Here is a 21866-nt window from a genome sequence, read left to right as displayed (position 1 = left end):
TAAATAACAGCTTGTGACTAGTTTGTATTAATGTTTAATATAAAAACATTTTATATGCACAAGTATATTTTGTAATATAATGCAACTATAATTATCAGTTTTAATCTTTAATCATTAAGCATTTACGATCTACTGTCTTCTCTTCGGGCGTCTTTTAATTTTTACCATACGTACTGTTTATTTAGTTTGTATAGCATGTAAATATGTTTGCTTGTAAACGTTTGGTGAATGACTAATATTTTAACACGTAGCGCAACAAATTCAAACAGCGGTAATTACAATTGTATATCATAAGTTTGAGTGGGATCAACGTTTGGCTGCGGTTATTTTTTTTTTACATCAGCAAATTTACCTGCTCAAAGCCACCACCTGAAAAACAACACCGCAGAGTTAGGCTCCAGTTGTTACAGTCGGTCCGAGTCTTACAGCTCGTTTTCAAACGCGAGGATATTTTTATATTAACAATCAATAGTATAATGTGTGGGTGCAATGTTATTTATTTTATTAAATTATCAACAACTATTTTAGTAATTAATATTTATTCCGTACTAAGTGCTTCAACTACGTGAGTTATTTATTTTAAATGATAAATTCATTTATTTTTCATCAACTCATAAATCTTGAGGTTTTATTGTTTAAAAATAAAATCTTTATCTTTTATTTAAATAATAATTATTTTTTTTTTTTTTTTATATTTTATGTTAAACACGTTTATGGAATTTCTTGTGGTTTTTGTGGTTTATGCAGATAATTATTTATTTATTTATTGAACAATAATTATAGTTTTATGTCAATTGCAGTAAATTATTGGGTAATTTATAGATTGGTTAATAGTTACAAATAATATCATTTTTTGAAAGACCATTAGCGCGTGACGTAGTGCCGTATTTTCTATTGTGAAGAAAAATAAACGGTTGATTTGAAGGACTCTGGGAACATTTTCTCTATGTCAAAGTCATTACACAAAACTAGATTTTTAATTAGATTTTTTTTTACTTGGATAATTTAACTAATGCATAAAAATTAATTATTTGCAGTTATAATCAATTTTGCAAGAATTAATTTTTTAATTTGAAAAAAAATTTATAAAATTTATTAAAAAATTTTAAGTTATAAAATTATTAATTATTTAAAAAATTATAAAATTATTTTTTTCTAATCGCTTAAAATATTCAAGGTGTTCTGAATAAATAATGTCAAAAATATAAAATCCAAATGAAAAATAGAACTCACTTGCGCAAACAAAGTTATAATACAATAAAAATATTAATTTTGTCAATTGAAAAACTATCATTAATTAAAATAAATCAACGTTCAAATAAAAAATAAATTATTAACAAAAAAGAAAATTATCGAAATAAAGAAAAATATTTTTTTTATCATTGTTGCTATCAACCATAAAAGACTTAACGCATATTTAATTATGACGCAAATTGTTTGTTTCATTAGGAATCACGCGCAAAATGTATCATCCTGCTTCGAACTGTATTTTATATATTTTTACATATTCTCTGCACCTAACTAATTATATCAAACTATCACATTATAATTTAAAAAATTAAATTATTTAAAACACATCGGTGACGAAACATAAAATGTATATAATTTATCAAAAAGATTAATGGTATTAAAAATATTTTCAACATTCAGATAATTCATATCATACGAGTGTTTATACAAAAGGCTTATTTGTCACTCAAATACTTTGATGAATGTTAATTAGCAAATTTAATTTTTTACTTGCTATCTAAATATTGCTATGTGTCATCCAGAAACTATTTGCAATTTAATAATTAGTAATTGAAGCATAGTATTGCTGCAAAAAAAATCAAACATAATTTTTGCTTACGATCCTGAAATTGAAAGATGTTAAATAATTTTTATAATTTTTTTTAATAGATAAATTGTAGCAAGAAAAATTTATTTAAAAAATCCCATCTTTAGAAACTCTATAAAAATTATAATTGCAATTTTTTAAGAATATTTTTTTATACCTAGTCTATTTTTTAAGAAAAATCAAAAAATTGCCAAGTGTCTGGTTACTTCAGTGTCATTTTTGAATGATACTGAAATTGAGAGACATTTAATAATTTTTTTTAACAGATAAATATAGTATTTCAGTACTAGACAAATTATAGGAGGAAAAATTTATTTAAAAAATCCAATCTTCGGAAGCTCTAAAAAATTATAAATTTAATTAAAAAAATATTTTTTTACATTTAGTCCATTTTTTATGGAAAATCAAAAAATTTTCAAGTATCTGATTACTTCAGTATCATTTTATTTATGATACTGAAATCAAGAAACATTTAATAATTTTTACAATCTTTTTAACATATAAATTAAAGGAAGAAAATTTTATAAAAAAATTATAAATTTATATTTACTAGCAACCTTGCAGTCACTATGTGACTGCTGTGACTTGTGAACAATAAATAAATAAAATTTTGCTTTATTAAATAATAAATTTTGTTAAATTGCACCGTATTTTCTTAGCTATAGACGATTTTAAAGATATAAGCTCATCCCGAAGTTACACTCATCAAGAACTTTCATTTGAGTACCCACATCAATTTTTCATATATTTAAATATATATATATATATTTTTTTTTTATTTAAAGTCGCATAAACTACTAAGGTCATGAGCGACTTACTAGGGGGGGACTTTTGAGATTGGAACTCGTTTTTAACTTTTTTAGGCTCAGCAGAATAATACACTTAATTATTGAAATTATTCATTGGTGTACGCCGGACTCGAACCCGGTCCAATGCATTTTGGAAAGCAAGGGCCGGATCCGATAGGCTACTGCGCGCCCTATATATATATATATATATATATATATATATATATATATATATATTTATATATATATATATATATATATATATATATATATATATATATATATATATATATATGAAAAATATATGAAAATGCATGTGGGTACTCAAATGAAAGGTCTCGATTAGTGTAATATCGGGATGAGCTTATATCTTTAAAAATGTCAATATTTTGCAAGATATAAAGTCATTTCTCAATTATGTCAAATTGAACTGCACTTTCTTAAATATTGACGTTTTTAGAGATTTAAGCTCATCCCGATGTTACAGTCATCAAGAGCTTTCATTTGAGTACCCACATGCATTTTCATATATTTTTCATATATATATATATATGAATGTATAAAAAATATATGAAAAATTGATGTCGATACTTAAATGAAAGACTTCGATGAGTGTAACATTGGGATGAGCTTATATTTTTAAAAATGTCAATATTTTACAAAATGCAAGGGCATTTCTTAATTATGTATCTAGAAATAGAGCATTTTCGAATGCAGCCTAAATACTTATCATCATAAATTGGCTATCGGTGAGAAGTATATGAAAACTTGAAAAGGCATAAATTCAAGTCAAGACCTTCGCAATGACACTAAATTTCACTAAAAAAACCGACTTTATCATATACTGACTCTATCCTGAAGACAATTTTTTTTTATTTTCTTAATCATATAGATAAATGCATTTTTTTAAAAATAAGTTTATATACTTCGTCTATTTTTCAAGAAAAATCAAAAAATTATGTCATTTTTATATGACCCTAAAACTGAGGCATCTTATGCTTCCATCACTTTTTTTTAACAAATAAATTATATCAAGAAAGATTTACTTAAAAAATTCCATCATCAAAAGCTTTAAAAAATGATACCTAGTCTATTTTTTTTTTTTTTTTATTTATTTATTAAAAAAGTGTCTGTTAACTTGAGCGTAATTTTTTCTTTTATTTTTTTTTAGAGCCGTCGAAAGTAATAGTTGTCATCCAATTACTACAGAAAACACATTAACACAAACAGAACTGCTTAAGGAACTGACAAATGATTGTCGTTACGATAAGATGGTTAGACCACCCGGTGAAATCAATGCTAGTGACCCAATTCACGTTGCCTGCAGGGCCAATATATATACAATAAAGTCAAATATGGCCAAGACACTAGTAATTAACATTTTAAAACAATGAATAAATTTATAAGTTTAATCGTAATCTATTAATAAATAAAATAAAATGATTTCTTCTTTCCAATTAGCAATTTGACGTTCATATGATGCTTCAATTTCGTTATCGCGATTCAAGACTCCGGTACTCCGAGATAGCCCCGAAATATACTCAAATTTTCGGTGGCCAGTCAGAACATAATTTAATATGGACACCGACAGTGTTTGTCTCCAATGAAAGGACTTCCGTCATAATGGGGAATGGTGTTAAAGATTTGCTGATATCTATCGATCCGACCGGCATGGTCATCCTTAATACCAGGTACGAAAAAATAGTACTAAGTTATCTTCAAACATCAACAGAAGCTATAATACACATAACTGGTTAATCGATTGATGTGATATCTGAAAGTAAAATGAATACAATGTCAGTGTATAAATATATGTCTTTAGACTCGAAGCTACCTTGAACTGTGCACTTCGCCTGGAAAAATTTCCCTTTGATGTACAGGAATGCCCCCTGATATTTGAAAGTTGTAAGTAATCTTAATAAATCTTCGATGCATTCATTTAAATTAATTATTTTTAATTATACTAAATTTAACAGACATCTAACCGATTTTTTAGAATTGTATGACAATTTAATTACATTAAAAAAAATTACACATTTAATTAAAAACTTTAAAAAATTGTAAGTGCAAATTTTTAGAAAAAATTTCCAATATTTTTATTTCTTCTCTGAACAAATTCTCACAGTAACTTTCTTCTTAAAAAAAAAGTTTTCTAGATTTGGAAAGAAATAATTTTAGATAGACAACTTGCGAATTTTCATTCAAAATTGGTTTTTCTCAATTTTATAAAATTTTTTTCCATAAAAAAATGACTGTGGGAAAAATTTTTTATTTCTTCAGCTAAGAAATAATTTTATTAGAAATTTTCAGCAAATTAATTTCTTGTCATAACAATACCTATTTTTTTCAAAAGACATTTTTTCTCTTACTATAGTGAAGAAAATTGAGCAAAAAAAATCCATATGTAAAAATTAAAAAAAATTGTAATTGCATATTTTTTTTACAATTTGTTATAAAAATTCCAAAAATTTTCAGATATCTGCTAATTTCAGTTTTATTGATGTTTTAATTTTTTTATTAATTAAATTGGAAAAAAAAAATTTTTTTTATTAAACTTAAAGTTTTTCAAGTTTTTTACAAATGAAATTTTATTTTTTTGTAATAATTCAACAAAAAAAATTTTTTTAATTTTAAGATATCGGCTAACTTAATTTTCATCTATAATTTGTATCATAAAAAAATAATTTTTATTTCAGGGACTCACAGCGCCCAAGATATGAAATTAGACTGGGATGAATCGCCAATAGTACTGTCCAAAGAATTGCATTTAACAGAGTATCGACTGGTTGAAAAGTGGGTTAATGAGACTGAGGTCTCCTACACTGCGGCACAGCAACATTACGGTCACTTTGGTAAATTGAACAATCGATTTTTCACAGGCTGACTGACCACAAGCTAGTTTTTGCAAATGACGCAAAACAATCATTTAAAGTTATTATGATATCCATATCCATATCCATAAACTCATACATCTAATATACTTATTAAATATATATTAGATTTAAATTTACATAAATAATAACAGCATTAAAGTACATGTCTTGATGCTTTTTTCTAGCTGGTAACTTTAGTTCTATTAGCATCACATTTAAACTTGCACGAGAAATGGGATTTTTTGTAATGGACTATTATATACCATCGGTATTGATTGTTGTTATTTCCTGGGTATCGTTTTGGCTTCATGTAGACGCCAGTCCACCGAGAATCGTTCTAGGAACTAATACAATATTGGCATTCATGACTTTGGCGTCAAAAATAGAAAATTCATTACCGAAAGTTTCGTACATCAAGGCCAGCGAAATTTGGTTCCTTGGATGCACTATTTTTCTTTTTGCTGCGATGGTTGAATTTGCATTCGTCAATACTATTTATCGTCGAAAGTAAGTTTTATAAATTATTAATATTATTGTTAAATATTATTTAATTTTTTAATTACAGAAAAAATGTACCTCTGAAAAAAGTAAACAGCAAATATATTTTAAAATCAACTTTAACGCCCCGTCTAGCAAGAAAACAATTTCAAAAGAACACAACAAATCTTGAACGGTCACGATCATGGTCTTCTCTCGATCACAACCGGCTCAACGGCAACGATTTTTCGAGTCAGAATTATTTAACAGTACATGTAAGTTGTTAATCATTATTTTTATTTGATCGGTAGCTTTTTTCGCAGGTAAACTATATTTTATCACTTGATGTAATCATATTACTTTTTAATCAAAAGCCAACACGTGATTATAATCTGCATAATATCTGAGAATTTAGTAATCAATTTTTATAAATAATTCACTTAAATTTCAGCTCTATTGACAATAATTAAATATCCATAAATAAAAATATTTATGAAAATTAATTTAGCATATGTTTAATAATTTTGTAGCAAATAAATTATGGCAAAAAAAAAATTGATATGTAGAAATTTGAAAAAATTAAAACTGCAATTTTTTCTTCTAATTTTTTGTAAAAAATTTTTTTGTTAACTAAAATTAAGAAGTTGTTAAGTGACTGCTAACTTTAATGTCATAAATAATTATAAATAATTTTTATTTGGATATTTTCAGAGTTTTCCCAGTACAATAACCATACCGGCGGTGAGAATAGAAGATGAGCGTGATTTTTCAAGTGGTAGCGTAATGACAATTGAGAGTACGCCGTCGCCTCCACCTAAATCATTCACCCGGCGACCGACTCTCGCTAAATTGCACAATTTTACTACAATGACACCTCAACAAATAGCTCAATGGATCGATCGGCGAAGTAGAATCGTCTTCCCAGCAGCTTTTCTCATCTTCAATATCCTCTACTGGTCATTTATCTGGATTTAAATTTTCAGTTTCATCAAAAATTTTTTTTACATATTTATTAAAAAAAAAAAAAAAAAAAAAAAAAAAACAATAAATCACTCGATCATTTCTGCGTGTCTTAAATAATCAAGAGGAGTCTACACGGAAAGAACAAGATAACACTAGATATCATCCTAGATTATACTCAGTGATATCTGTGGTAAAAAAAATTTAAGATAGTAGCTAGAAAAATCTGGATTATACTCATTGTAATCCGGATTGTACTAATTATAATCTGGATTATAGTCATTGTTATCTGGATTATAGTTATTTTAATCTGGATTATAGTTATTGTAATCTGGATTATACTCATTGTAATCTAGATTATACTAGCTACTATCTAAAAAAAATTTTCACTCAGTATAATCTAGGATGATATCCAGTGTCATCTTGTTTTTTCCGTCTATGATTATTTAATTTGATGATTTTTAATTTCCTGTAAAATTATAATAGATTATTAAATCAGTACAGTGATGATTTAACGATTTAAGAAGTATAAAATTAAATATTGTACCTGTTTTGAGTTTAAAAACTATCGGCAATTGTATCCTTACAAATGTAACCGTAGACATGAACATGAGTATGGACTTGAACATCTATACTTTTAGTTGCGTGTTTAAAACTAGATACGAATCTCCCTCGGTCAGTCTTTATTTCAACAATGGGAATTTTTATATGAACTCTTACTGACCTAACAGCTCACTAAAATATAATAAAAAATATATAATAAAAAAAAAAATAATAAGAAACTTGAGGTGAAATACTGAAGGTCATCATCTCGAGGCTATCGATCTCTAATAAAAATTTCGTGACTCACGCAACGCATATTTTTTCTTTCATATTTTCTTTCCTAATTCACAAGATACTTTAAATGGTGTCAAACATTGTTATTTAACTATTTTTATTTTTTTCACTTATATTTTAAAAAAATATACATAAAAAAAATGTTATTTGTTAGATAAATATGTAGAAAAAATAAAAAAGATTGAAAGATTAAAAGTGCGTTAATAATTTACGAATACAATTACTCTTTCCGTGAATATCGACCGGTTGTGCATAGAACAAATCTAAATGTTAATTGCAGAGAAAAAAAAATCATATATATATATTATTTGAATTTTAATGAATTTAAAAAAAGTCTAAGTTTATAATTTACGACAAAACGATAAGCCATTAAAGTTAAAACTATTTAAATTGCAAATGCAGGAATTATAATTCGCACTTTAAAAGTACTTATTTATAAACGCTAACTAACTAGACAGCTTATAATAAATAGAAAAAATAATTACGCATATATTATATGACAAAGTTAAGCGCTAGGTAAATATATAGAGTCTGGATAATGAGTATAGGGGCTAGATCAAAATTATAAAACTCTAACAAGTTAAAAAGAAAGTATAAAGATATTTATACGGGCTTACTAATGTCTATGTGTATAGTTATAATTATATTGCATATGGAATGAAAAATAAAAATGCTCGCGCATTTAAATGTTTTCCAAGCGTAGAGTCCGGAGTTGTTAATATAGGTGTAGACCAGGTGATGAAAGCTTTAGTGGTCAGTCAGCGGTAGTCGCTTGAGTAGTACACATGTATTTTGTTCCGACAAGTAAAATATATTTTACCCATTAATATGAATTCTTAATAATAATAATATAAGTATTATATCGCGTGTTTGAGTAGTTAAAGCCCTTGGCACTCTTACTCTTCTCACCCTCACTTATAGTCAGTGACACGGCTTAAACTTTCTGGGACATTAATAACGTGATCTTGATACACTTATTTCTTCTCGGGGACGCGGCTCAAATTTAAATAACTTTCTTCACAAGTTATTAATCATTTCATTAATAATAACATTCAGATTATCTGTTATCTATATCCTGATTCATTTCTGTAGACGGTAATTTTATTATTTACAATTTATTATTTTAATTGATAATTACTCGGGAAATTAAATTGTGAAATTAATGTGGCTTAATACAAGTTGAAATCATTTTTTTTTAAACATAAATGACGTTTAATAATTCACTGGCTGTTGATTATCATTTTTATGATGAATATGACACAATTCGGTAGCAGTGGAAGCGGCGGAAGTGGTAGTAGTTCCAGTGGTAGTACTAGAAATTTTAAAGACCGGGTTGAGAGACGTTCTGTTCCTGAAAAATTGGTGGTAAGTCAATAAATTATTTTTTAATTACTTAATAATATAATTAAACATTTTTTTAACATTTATTGTTGTAAAAAACTTTTGCTAAAAAAATGATACTTAAATTAGCTGACATTTGACATTTTTTTTTTTTTTAATTAAAAAATTATGATAAAAAAATTTTTTTTTATTTCTTCATGAATTTTTTAATAATTTAATTAATGAAAATTAAGTTAGCCGACATTTAAAAGTTTTAATAATTTATTTTATTGAAAAATTATTTAAAAAAAAATTAAAAGAAAAAATTTCACATGTAGAAAATTTTAAAAATTACACATGCAATTTTTCAAAAATATCTTTTCGTTATAATTTAATAAATAAAAAAATAAAAAATTTCGGCTAACTTTAATATTGTATTTAATGAATATAAAAATCTGAAAAAATTTTGTGTTTATTTTATTATTATTAAAAAAAAATAAGTAAATAGTATGAAGTAAAGGAAAAATACTGAACGATGCAATAGACATAATGAATAATGATAAGTAATTAACTTGAAAAGAACAAACATGCAAGCAGACAACTGCAATAGACTCAATTGATCGATATTGGGTCGTTGTTCTTACGATAAATTGTTAGTAATATAATAAACTCCCGGAATTACGGATAAACTCGAGGTCACAGGAAAAATCAATTGGCCATAATTGAAATAATATCAGTATTAGTAGTGAGAAAAAAAAAAGTCAAGAGAAACAGCTTTTTTATTCTTTTTATATTATTCATTTTAGGTGGTTGTACGAATTAGACCGCTCGGACAAGATGAAGCCGATCCAAGAGTGCTGCATGCTATTAATAATAAGGTAAATCAATAATATTTAGGATTCAAGTGATTTTTAAATCATTTAGACAGAGAAAAAATTTATTTGAAAAAATATGGACATTTTTGTGATAAGAAATTAATTTGTTAGAAATTTTTAACAATTTTATTTCTCAGCTGAAGAAATAAAAATTCTTATGATAACTTTCTTGTTGGAAAAAAGTTTTCTAGATAGAAAAAAAAAAAAAAAGAGGATTTAAAATCTTTATCCAAACTTATTTTATGATGACATTAAAGTTAGTAGTCACTTGACCCATTTTTTATTCAAACAAATTTGTTCCAAAAAATTATTTCACAAAAATAGGATTTTTAATTTATTAAAATTTCTATATGTCAATTTTTTTTCTCATTTTTTTGCCATAATTTATTTGTTAAATTTCTAAAAAAAATAAAATGTCTGCTAAATTAATTTTCCTTGTTTTATCCCAAATCTAGAAAATTTTTATGAAAATTAATTTAGCAGATATTTGATAATTTAAAAAATTTTTGTAATAAATAAATTATGGCAAAAAGAATGAGAAAAAAAATTGACACATAGAAATTTTAATAAATTAAAAATGCAATTTTTTAAAAATAATTTTTCTGAACAAATTTTTTTCTTAAATTAAATTTTAATTTCCTAAACTTTTTTTCAAATTGTGAGAACAATTTTTATTTTTTCAGCTAAGAAATAAAATTTTAAAAAATTTCTAACAAATTAATTTCTTGTCAAAAAAAAACCCATTTTTTCCAAAACAAATTTTGTTTCTCAGTTTACAGTAATTAATTAATTAATTATGGATATTACTTTAATAGATGGTCATGGTGGATGACTTAGAAACAGACAAACAAAAACGCGCTTCACCTAAGCAATATTTGTACGATTTAGTGTTAGGCGAAGATTCATCGCAAGAAGCAGTTTACGAAGGAACAACTAAATCACTGGTGCAAGATATAATCGACGGATATAATGCAACTGTTTTTGCATATGGTGCCACTGGGGCAGGGAAAACACACACGATGGTCGGCAGTGCTGAAGAGCCTGGTGTTATGGTTCGGGCGTTGAATGATATTTTTTTAGCAGCACGAAGACTTTCAAATGACGTTGATGTTGAGGTAAAGTTTTCTCAAAATTTATGACACTAGAATTAGATGAACATTAATTTCGCAGATATTTAATAATTTTTTTAACGAATAGATGAGGCAAAAAAAAAATTGAAATCTTATAAAATTAAAAATGGAATTATTTAAAAATAATTTTTGGGAAGAAGTTTGTTTATTAAAAAATAGTCAAGTGACTGCTAACTTTAATGTCCTTCAAAATAATTACAAAAAAATATTTTTTCAAATTTGCACTAACAATGTTTTTTTTTTAATTTTCTACAAGTGGAATTTTTTTGCTAAATTTTTTTTCATTGTAATTTAATTATTGAAGATTGTTTTAATTGTTTGATGTCTGCTAAACATCATCAAAATTTAACTATTAATTATTTACTCTAAAAAAAAAATTACATTTTTTTATCAATGTAACTGAATAATAAAAATAAGTAATTGAATTAAAAATAAAATAAACAATTAATTTCAATCAGGTAATAATGTCATATCTTGAGATATACAATGAAAATATTCGCGACCTGTTGAATCCAAATACTGGTTACTTGGAGTTGCGTGACGACTCGCGAGGTCGCAATATACAAATCACTGGGCTCACTGAAGTTTCGATAAATTCAACGGAAGAGGTAATTGAGTTTTAAAATTGCAAACTATTTTTTTCTCCTTAATTTTATTTTCGAGGAATTTAATTAAATTAGATAAGTAATCATAGATAGTGATGAACGATCAACTTTCAGGTAATGAAATTGTTACACCAAGGCAACAAAGCACGGACTGTTGAGCCGACAGCTGCTAATGAAACGTCATCTCGTAGCCATGCTTTACTTAACGTCGTAGTGAAGCAAACAACGAGGCCATCGTCTGGTCGTGACCTTCGACATCGGGCACGTGTCAAGCAGGGTAAACTTTTTATGATTGATCTTGCTGGTTCCGAAAGAGCAAAACAAACAAAGGTAACTTATCTATTATTCATTTATTTCTTCAGTCAATCAATCAACGAAAAAAATCAATTAATTTATTAATTTATTAATTTATTAATTAATAATTCATTGAAATATTTTTTAGAACCAAGGAAAACGTCTCCAAGAGGGTGCTCATATTAATCGATCCCTTTTAGCGCTCGGTAATTGCATAACAGCATTGTCTGGTGGTGCGCGTTATGTTAACTACCGAGATTCTAAGCTTACAAGGCTTTTGAAGGATGCCCTTGGGGGTAATTGTCGGACTGTGATGATTGCTCATGTTTCACCCTCCGGTATTCATCGCGAAGAAAGTAAAAATACCTTGATGTACGCTGATCGTGCTAATCGGATCACTACTAAAGCTGAACAAAATATCGTTGATGTAAATTATCATGTCTCGCAATACCGTGATATAATCAGCGATTTAAAAAATGAAATCTCGAGACTTAGAAATAAAATGCATGATACTGAAAGACCTGACATCGGAAGACCTCAAACACAAGAAAGGATTAGTACAACCAAAGTTAATGATCTGAGATCTTTGCGTGAAAAAATTGTTTCTGCATTTAAAGAACAAATGCGGCTAAGGTGATTATTATACTTTTGATTTTATTTAATCTATATTATTAATTTAAGAGAATAAGAAAAGTTTTGTATCCAGGATAGTCGTATGTTAAAATCGGTTTTTTTAGTGAAATTTAGTGTCATTGCAAAGGTCTTGACTTGAATTTGTGCCTTTTCAAGATTCCATATCATTTTTACCGATAGTCAATTCATTATGACAAGCATTTAAGCTGCATTCGAAAATGCTCTATCTCTAGATACATAATTAAGAAATGACCTTGTTTCTTATGAACAATTGACATTTTTAAATATATAAACTCATCCCGATGTTACAATCATCGAGACCTTTCATTTGAGTACCCACATCAATTTTTCATATATTTTATATATTTATATATATGTATATATGAAAAATATATGAAAATGCATGTGGGTACTCAAATGAAAGCTCTTCATGAGAGTAACATCAAGATGAGCTTATATCTTTAAAATCGTCAATATTTAAGAAATGACCTTGTATCTTTTGAAATATTGACATTTTTAAAGATATAAGCTCATCTTGATGTTACACTCATCAAGTACTTTCATTTGAGTACCCACATCAATTTTTCATATATTTTATATATTTTTATATATATATGAATATATGAAAAATATATCAAAATGCATGTGGGTACTCAAATGAAAGCTCTTGATGAGTGTAACATCAAGATGAGCTTATATCTTTAAAATCGTCAATATTTAAGAAATTACAGTGCAATTTAACAAAATTTATTATTTAATAAAGCAAAATTTTATTTATTTATTGTTCACTAGTCGTGGCAGTCACATAGTGACTGCAAGGTTGCTAGTTTTAATTAATGCGGGGTAGGAATAAAGTTAAATTATGGTCCATGTCATTTGTGGTCTATTTTTACTTTTGTAGGCGTAAACTCATGGAATTAGATAGTCATCTACTGGGTCTTAATATAGCTGCTGAACAACAGCATGCAATTATTTCACACTGGGAGTCTAGGAATAATAAACTTTATAAAGCAAGTAAAGAAAATACCAGACGGAGATCTAGCGCTGATAGCCAGATTGATGAAACTGAAAGCGAAGGTAGTTACTTTATGTGTTTTATAAATTAGAGATTATTTTTAGAAATATTTTATTTATAAAACTTTGGTGAAACAATTAAAATGGTAATTTTTTAGATTTAGGTGAAGAGTATGAAATAAACGATATTACTGTGCAACAAGCTTGGACGGAATTGTCGGAAATAAATAAGGAACAAGAGCGTTATATTGAAATCCGAGCGATAACTGAACGGGAATTGGAAAATTGTCGGCAGCGGAGTGCGTCTCTTGAAAATGTAATTTAATAAATATTTAAATATTAATTTAATTATTTAAACTAAGGATTATTAAAGTTAATGAGATATTTTATTTGTAGGAATTGCCGGCTAGAATAAATTCAGAAGAAGAGCGTGAGCTGTTAGCGTTAATGCTCAGAGTTCATGAGTTAGAAGCTGACAAAATGATGCTGCAAAGTGAACGATTGGTTAAACAGCATGAACTAAGAAGGAGAGAACTTTTGCTACTAAGGTATGATCGTCAGCGGCAAATTTCTGATGAAATTATTACTCGCCAGCGTAGAATTATGGAAGGTAATTTTTAAATACTTATTTTTATATTTTAGTCGAAGAATAACAGCTTTAATTTTGTTGTAAAAATTATTTAGAACATAATGAACTATCTTAGAAATTATTTTTAGAAAATTACAGTTAAAGTAAGGTAAAAGACCCAGTTATTGTACCACTTGCAATTTTATTTTAATTTAAAAAAAAAAAAAAAAAAAAACAAATCACCCATGTAAAAAAAAAATTGTCCTAAAATTGTTCTAAAGAGTCATAAGCTTAGGATCTTGAACGTGACACAATTTAGGACATTTTTATGACAAATTTATGACACCAAACCGAAATGAAATTTCGATTTTAGAAAAATATTGTCGCAATTATTCAGAGAAAAAATATTGTAAAAAGTACTTTTATGACAATTTTAGGATACTTTTATGATAATTTTAGGATACTTTTATGTAAAATATAAAAATAATATTATGACAATTTTAGGACACTTTCATGAATATTAGTACACTTTAAAAATTGTTAGTTAATTCATTATAAATTAAATTTTTATACTTATCATAATGTATTATATATCATTATGACCTATCTAAGAATATTATTATGTAAAACATTCTAAATGTTTATAAGTTAAATTGCACTATAATGTAAAAATTTTATGTATATTTACTCTTTGCTATTCGGCAATTGCCTTGGCATAATTTATCAATAAACTAAACCTTTATGACGACTTTAGGATACTTTTATGACAATTTTATGACACTTATGACAATTTTAGGACACTTTTATGACAATTTTAAAATACTTTTATGAAAATTTTCATAAAAGTATTTTAAAATTGTCATAAAAGTATCCTAAAATTGTCCTAAAATTATCATAAAAGTGTCCTAAAATTCATAATAGTATCCTAAAATTGTCATAAAAATATCCTAAAGTCGTCATAAAAGTGTACTAAAATTCATAAAAGTACTTTTTACAATATTTTTTCTCTGAGTAATTGCGACAATATTTTTCTAAAATCGAAATTTCATTTCGGTTTGGTATCATAAATTAGTCAATAAAATGTCCTAAATTGTGTCACGTTTAGGATCTTAAGCTTATGACTTTTTTAGTACAATTTTTTTTACACTGGCAACTCAGCTAAATTAATAAATATAATTTTTAAGATAATTGGATTTTTCAGAAAATTTTATTTATTTAATTAGAATAAAATTGAAAGTGTTAAACAACTAGGCCAGTGTCAATTACTGGGTCTTTTACCTTACTGTTATTTTTCTGAGAAAAAAAAAATCAAAATTTTTGAGACTGAAAGTTATGTTCTAGTCTCTCCTTATAGGAACTCTTATAAAAAATAACGATTAAATTTAGTTTCTTCGCCTGAAAAATTTTTAGATGGTAAACTATCTCTTCCGTCGGATTTACAAGAATTGTATATAATGTACCAACAAGAAATCCATGCTGCTGCTTACAATGATAGTAATTTAGTTGATTTATCAGTATCTTCCATGCTATTTAATAACCGTCTGCCACCAATAAATCGTGGCATTCATTTTGAGAGCCTTGATGACACAAGATTACCGAGCAGGTAACTTATCATTCGTTATCTCTTTTTATAAACTAAAATAAATAACAATGAGTAAACTTTACTCTGTGAAAATTATTTATTTGATGCCAAAAATACTGTTGTTATTTATTTAAGCTCTACGGATTCTGATTGGGAATCGCCGTTACCACCAATACCAGAGCCACAGGAAATTGAAAATGTTATGGGTCCAGTCGTGCGTCCATTAATATCTCCATCTGTTTTCTTCCCACCGATATCTAACTCCAAGCGAAAAAATCAGTAAGTTTCACCAAATAATTTTTATCCAGATAAAGATTCGACCTTTTTACTGTAACATATATTTATTTCAGAGAAAATAAATTACGGAGAGTCGCAAGTGATAATAATGTAAATTCACCAAAGAGTTTACGTGACTCACGATTGAAGGGATAATTTTCTTTCCTAAATAATCAGTGAATAAATAAAATTAGCTATAACAAGCTACTAGTACCTGAAAATATTAAAATTTTATAAATTTAAACTAATAATGATAGCGATTAATCATTATTGAGAGTTGATGTGCGTTGACGACGTCGTTTTCTGGCCTCTGAATCAACGACCGGCGAAGAGGGCATTGCAGATGTAGAAGCTGTCGGCTGATTTTCAAATATTTTTTCTTTAACGGATAATTGCGGTCTGGCTGACTGATCTGTTAAATTACTTGTTTCAATTATGTCATAATTAGTTTGTCCAGATTTTTTTGTCCTCACGATAACGCGCCTACGATTTGGAGAAAACTGAATGCTGTCATCCTGTGTGAAGAAATTAAAAGAGAGGTAACTGATATGTAATATTGTTAGCAATAAATTATATAAATTATAATTATAATTAATAATAATTATTATTTTTATTTTACTGCTAGTAGTTAGGGTAATTATTTACAAGTGGCGTCCACTATTATAATTTTAATTTTTTTGAACGAAATTTCTATTTCATTTTATTGATATATATATATATATATATTTTTTTTTTAAAAATACATAAAAAAATAATTTTAACAAATGATACAAATTTTCAAAAAAATTTGTGCAACTTTTTTTTTTTAATTATTCGTTTTTTTATGTACTTTTCAAAAAAATATACATCAAAAAAAGATAAAATAGAAGTTTTATCCAAAAACATGAGAGCCAAAATTTTTTCCAACTTTTGAAGGCAAAAAAGCTATCAAAATCTTTTTTTTTTTTTTTCCTTTCACGGCATTCTTTATTGTAAATGCGCCGTAAAAACAACCAAATTAAAAAAATTTTTTAAATGTTAATTTTTCACCTAGATATGGCCAAAAATAGGGTGAACCCCAATTGTAAATAATTACCGTAGTTAAAAAACGGACCGTAATTTTACTAATTCCCGTTCCAGAACTATCTCGTGGCTCCCAGACATGAATAGAAGATCCTTGACGATCTGGAGTGGTATCTTCAATTTTTGATTTCCCAATGGGCATTATATCTTCGTCAGTTGAAGAACATTTTGATGAATCAACCGGCGTACGTACTTTAAGCTTCCACTCTTCTAGCCGCTCCTCCCATACGCGCTTCCGTTCATTCCAGTAGTCTAATTTACATCCGTAAATTAGTTCTTCTTTACATAAGCAGTGTGTTAATAACTATTTAATAACTTAATTGATTAATTAATTAATTATGAATCAATCAATAATTATCTTCATCAAATGTATCTCTTGTTACTGATTAAGCTCACCCAGTTATGACGTCTGCTGAACACTAAATTGAAACGCATTTCATTTTTTTTAATATCTTCAATGCTCTGAGAGATTTCATCCGTAACATATTTTATGTATTTAGCAATTATATTTTGATACTCATTCGTAATAAACTTTGGAAATGTTGATGTTATGTATTTAATTAAATTTTCACTGAAATTCTGTATAATAATTTAAATAATAATATAAATAGATGAACTGTTGTTTTTAAAATAAAATGTTGATTACTGTCATGTCTATGCGGGTAATATTCATGTCCTTGTGAATCATCGCAACGTATCCTATAATATGTTTGACTTGCTTGGGTTTGTTTAAAAAATTTACCAACAAAAATCCTATAGTGTCCATAATTGTCATAAATTTTTTGCTTGTATCTACGTCTAGGGTCAACGGCATGTCCGGATCGAATGTAAAGTACTTAATATACTGTGGGTTAACTTCGCAAAATCTATAAAATAAAAATCAATTATTACGCTTGGATAAACAACCATTTAAATAATTAATTAAAATAAATTATTTAAATATATTAATAAAAAATTTACTCGGTAAAAAAAACATTTGCATGATACTGAAGATTATTTTCTATTTTTCCCCACGTTTTCTTTATTAATGTCTGCTCATTCGCTATTGATTTTCTATAATTATCTCTACTACTCGCGCCGCCCATTTTTCAAGGTTTTTCACCTTTTCATTTCTCAATAATATTTTTTTTTATATTTTTTATAATTCATATAAAATTTATTATTTAGTTTTTTATTAACAACTGAAGTTGGCTCATTATCAATTTATCTTAAAATAAATATTTAGTTATTAATTAAAATACATTACTCAATACTGAAATGAAGTAAGTACTTAATTTTAATTCAATGATGCTCGAAATTGTAATTAAAACAATATTGAAAAAAAATATAATAAATTTTTCATTTAAAATATTTTTATTATAAACATTTTGTCCCTTTTTTTTTTATCAAAAATAATTTTTTTTTTGACAATGATATATATTTAAAAAATAAATAACACTGAAATTGAGAGACATCTGATAATTTTCAGGATTTTTTTAACAAATAAATTATAGCAAGAAAATTTTATTTAAAAATTTCATCTTTAGAAGCTCTGAAAAATTATAAATGAGATTTTTATAAATAATTTTCCGTGCCTAGTTTATTTTTAAAGGAAAATCTAAAAATTTTCAAGTGTCTGCCTAACTTCAGCCTCATAAAAATAATTACAAATGATTCAAGATGAAATAGCAAGTCCACCAGGTGTAAATAATTTTATCTGACGATCTAATAATTTGTACTGATAAGTTGTACGTTCAGACCAATGGTGTTGTTTTCTGATTGCAGCAACCCTCCACTGTACATGCATGTTCCCCGATATATCGTTAGCGTATCCAGTTTTCAGAGGTTCGGTAATAACAAATAAGTGTGACATCCGTCTTATAACTTGTACAATAATATTTGGATAGCAATTATCAGCGTCGGTTTGATACGAGTGACCCATAACACAGAGTGCGAGTGTAGGTTCCGATTCCATTAATGACCTCAAGTATTTAGTGTACAACCAGACTTCTTTCAAGCTCAAATTTAAGTCAAATAAATGCGTTATCTCATCGATTATTATAGTGACAGATTCGCGTATTTTTTTAGTTTCATAATACTGATGTCGCAATGACGTGAATAAATGCTGTATAACATTATCATCCAATTTCAATGGATCGGGTATCTGTGTGTTATTGATAAATGTATCACGTAATCTCTCTTCCAATTCTGATGTACTTGGATCCACAGAATCGTGACCCAGTTCCTCGATATTACACACGATTGATTTCATCGGTTCAACAACCGTTACTTCACCACGTTCCCGCAAAACAGTTAAATTGTATCCAAGTTTCATACCGATGTTATGATAATGTCCAAACGTATTGTGAAACAGTACCAGACATATCGCACGACCTTCCTCCAGAGATTTAGACAGTACTGTGTTTATTACAAAATTAGCATCAGTACCATGGCGCTCGTCTATCATTATTAATTTACCATTAAGGTCTACCTGGTCGATTCCAAGAGCTCGTCTCACACTGTCTGTCATATTCAAAATCTGAAAATATTATTTTTAATTTATTACACTTGCGAATGGAAAATTCTATTTGTTTAAATATAATAATTGACGCTCATAACCTTGATTATAAATAAAATTAACCTAAAAAAATAACACTGATAGTTCTAAATAAATATTTCCATAATTAAATAAAACTAAATTATTAAATTATATTAAAACTTATTGCAATAACTTGAGAAATAAATAACTTACTTTCTATTCAATTTTTTCTGCTTAAAAATTCAACGTTACAGTTTCTACAAACAGTGTTAGTTTTTTCCACAAATCGCCATGTTTGAAATTTGAATGTCGCGTTAGTGCGCATGCGAGAAATTCGCAGTAAAAAAAAACTTTGATCGTTTTTTCTCTCTGTCAATCAGCTGAGTGAAATGAGTGAAATGATCTTAACGCGCACGGAGCTTAGATAGAAAAAGATCGAATGATATAAAAAAAATGTGTTGGACGTCTGTCACTTGTTTAGTAGTGCAATTGGAGTAATAATTTGAATTCTCCCGCCAATTGGCTGAATTTACCGACTGTCAACTTGGTGGATACAAAAAAATTATGTTACTCCATCTTGTGTTTTTATTTGTCGACTAAACATCGAAATTCTACCTAAAAACACGTTTAAAAAAATACCCAAAAATTTAATTTATTTTTAAAATTCTATTTTTAAAAAACTCAAAAAAATTAGAAGTGCAGTTTTTTAAAAATAATTTTTTAAACCTAGTTTATTAATAAAGAAAAGTTAAGAAAATTTTATAGTGTCTGCCAATTTCAGTTTCATAAATTTTTTTATTTTGATTAGTAAAAATACGTACGTAATTTTTTTATTTTGTAATAAAATTATAAAAAAAGAAAATAAATGTGTGTTACGTATGAGCCTACTCCTGGTTATTTACCTGTCACATAAACAGACATCCGTACTAGCTCAGCGTCTCAGTAAAATATATTTAGATGTTGATAAGAGGGTGGGTCGCTCAGTGAATGAAGAATACCGGTGAATTAACGTACTAATTGTTTATTAGGCGTCCCCAAAGCATGGGAGTTACCCGAAATGGCCCTGAGAGTCTCTTTTACAAACTAATTCTTTCTATTAAAGCGATTCTGAACTAATACAATTATTCGTTTGGTGCAATACTACGGATTCTATAACCGACGGAGAGAGATGGGACAGCAACGAGAATGAGAGTCTTAGGAGACAATTAATTACGATATAAGACAGCTCGGACTTGACGTAGATTCGGACAGACCTTACGACTGACTGATTACAAGTGGCCCGTTCCTCCTGGAGGTCCCAGGTTTATATCACCTCGGTCGCAGATCCCGCCAGATACCTGTATTACAGCGCGGAACTCATATTATTCCGCGGCCGAACTAAGATTATTCCGCCTTTGGGAACTGGGTAGTCATTGTCGCGTCCCTTAATCAGCAGAAAATGGTATTAAGCCGCCGAAAGTGGTTCCCCATATTAGTATACCTGGTTACTCGGTTCCCACAAGAAACGTCTCATCAGCACCACGTGCAAGTAGCGATTCTCGGTAACCAGAGTCAGGCCAGGAATACAACAGAAATTCGGTGTCAATTTAACGTGGGCAAGTTGGCCCATCGATTTATAGAAATATATATATGATTTATCATAATGTTGAATGGAGGGTAGGCCCACCCGTCACATGCTCCCCCGGCTAAAAAAAGAAAGCCATTCTCCCGAATGGTATTAAGAATCTATTTCATTTAAATCCCAATTTATTCAACGTGTTATTACTTTCATCTCAATTGCTGTACCTTCCACTGCTCAGACTAAATATTTGGGACCCTAAGAGACTTCTCTACATTCTAGAATAATAATGACTAATATGTATGTTGATTACAATCATTGTGACCCGACAATATAACGAATTTACGAAGATCTCTGGTGGTGCTTCCTTCCTAACTGATCCTTGCGTCCTTGGATAATACCAATCCAATCCTCCTAGAATTGGTCATGGATGGTTCCTGTAACAGAAAAAGGGGTAGGGATTTGGGGGGGGGGGGGTGCGTTGAAAGGATCAATTAGATCGTAGATCTCCAATTAAACGCGCCTTGCTCTGGGATCCCAGCTGTCGACGATCGTTGTCGACTGCTTACTCCTCGTGTAGATCCTCTTGGGTTGATCGGTCATTTTAATGATTTCTGGTTCACCGACACTGTTCCCTGGTCGAGAATTTTCGTTGCTGA

General features: G+C 28.0%; 4 protein-coding genes across 6 annotated transcripts; 2 read left to right on the top strand and 2 right to left on the bottom strand.

The window, feature by feature from the left end:
- The first annotated feature begins 343 nt into the window (after positions 1–343).
- Positions 344–7024, top strand: LOC141531963 (pH-sensitive chloride channel 2). Of its 2 annotated transcripts, none has more exons than XM_074250089.1 (8): positions 344–565; positions 3797–3995; positions 4087–4316; positions 4448–4530; positions 5322–5477; positions 5684–6005; positions 6064–6250; positions 6687–7024. In XM_074250089.1, exons 1-8 carry the CDS (start codon positions 477–479, stop codon positions 6948–6950), a joined length of 1530 nt encoding a protein of 509 aa, XP_074106190.1. In that variant the 5' UTR covers positions 344–476; the 3' UTR covers positions 6951–7024. The 2 variants fall into 2 exon arrangements, with proteins under 2 accessions (XP_074106190.1, XP_074106199.1); XM_074250098.1 differs by having other exon boundaries at positions 385–480.
- Positions 7025–7173: 149 nt separating this feature from the next.
- On the top strand, positions 7174–16283 carry LOC141531959 (kinesin-like protein KIF19). Its single transcript, XM_074250075.1, has 12 exons — positions 7174–9137; positions 9899–9970; positions 10783–11082; positions 11556–11705; positions 11817–12032; positions 12145–12629; positions 13531–13706; positions 13802–13959; positions 14040–14253; positions 15622–15814; positions 15929–16072; positions 16144–16283. The coding sequence occupies exons 1-12, from the start codon at positions 9018–9020 to the stop codon at positions 16223–16225; spliced, it is 2310 nt and encodes a 769-aa protein (XP_074106176.1). The 5' UTR covers positions 7174–9017; the 3' UTR covers positions 16226–16283.
- Positions 16284–16329: 46 nt separating this feature from the next.
- LOC141531989 (uncharacterized) lies at positions 16330–18233 on the bottom strand. Of its 2 annotated transcripts, none has more exons than XM_074250131.1 (5): positions 18092–18233; positions 17778–17997; positions 17528–17710; positions 17145–17435; positions 16330–16584 (listed from the first exon to the last, which is right to left on the bottom strand). In XM_074250131.1, the coding sequence occupies exons 1-5, from the start codon at positions 18214–18216 to the stop codon at positions 16330–16332; spliced, it is 1074 nt and encodes a 357-aa protein (XP_074106232.1). In that variant the 5' UTR covers positions 18217–18233. The 2 variants fall into 2 exon arrangements, with proteins under 2 accessions (XP_074106232.1, XP_074106241.1); XM_074250140.1 differs by having other exon boundaries at positions 17163–17435.
- A 340-nt stretch (positions 18234–18573) lies between these two features.
- Elp6 (Elongator complex protein 6) lies at positions 18574–20009 on the bottom strand. Its single transcript, XM_074250153.1, has 2 exons — positions 19863–20009; positions 18574–19649 (listed from the first exon to the last, which is right to left on the bottom strand). Exon 2 carries the CDS (start codon positions 19638–19640, stop codon positions 18786–18788), a length of 855 nt encoding a protein of 284 aa, XP_074106254.1. The 5' UTR covers positions 19641–19649; positions 19863–20009; the 3' UTR covers positions 18574–18785.
- Between the last annotated feature and the right edge of the window lie 1857 nt (positions 20010–21866).

This window comes from Cotesia typhae, unplaced genomic scaffold, assembly GCF_013202065.1.
Source record: "Cotesia typhae breed Kobodo isofemale line unplaced genomic scaffold, CoteBio_Ctyphae contig_119, whole genome shotgun sequence".
Taxonomy (NCBI): Eukaryota; Metazoa; Arthropoda; class Insecta; order Hymenoptera; family Braconidae; genus Cotesia; species Cotesia typhae.
Note: the sequence above shows the minus strand (reverse complement) of the source record. Positions and strands in the feature narration are given on the sequence as shown.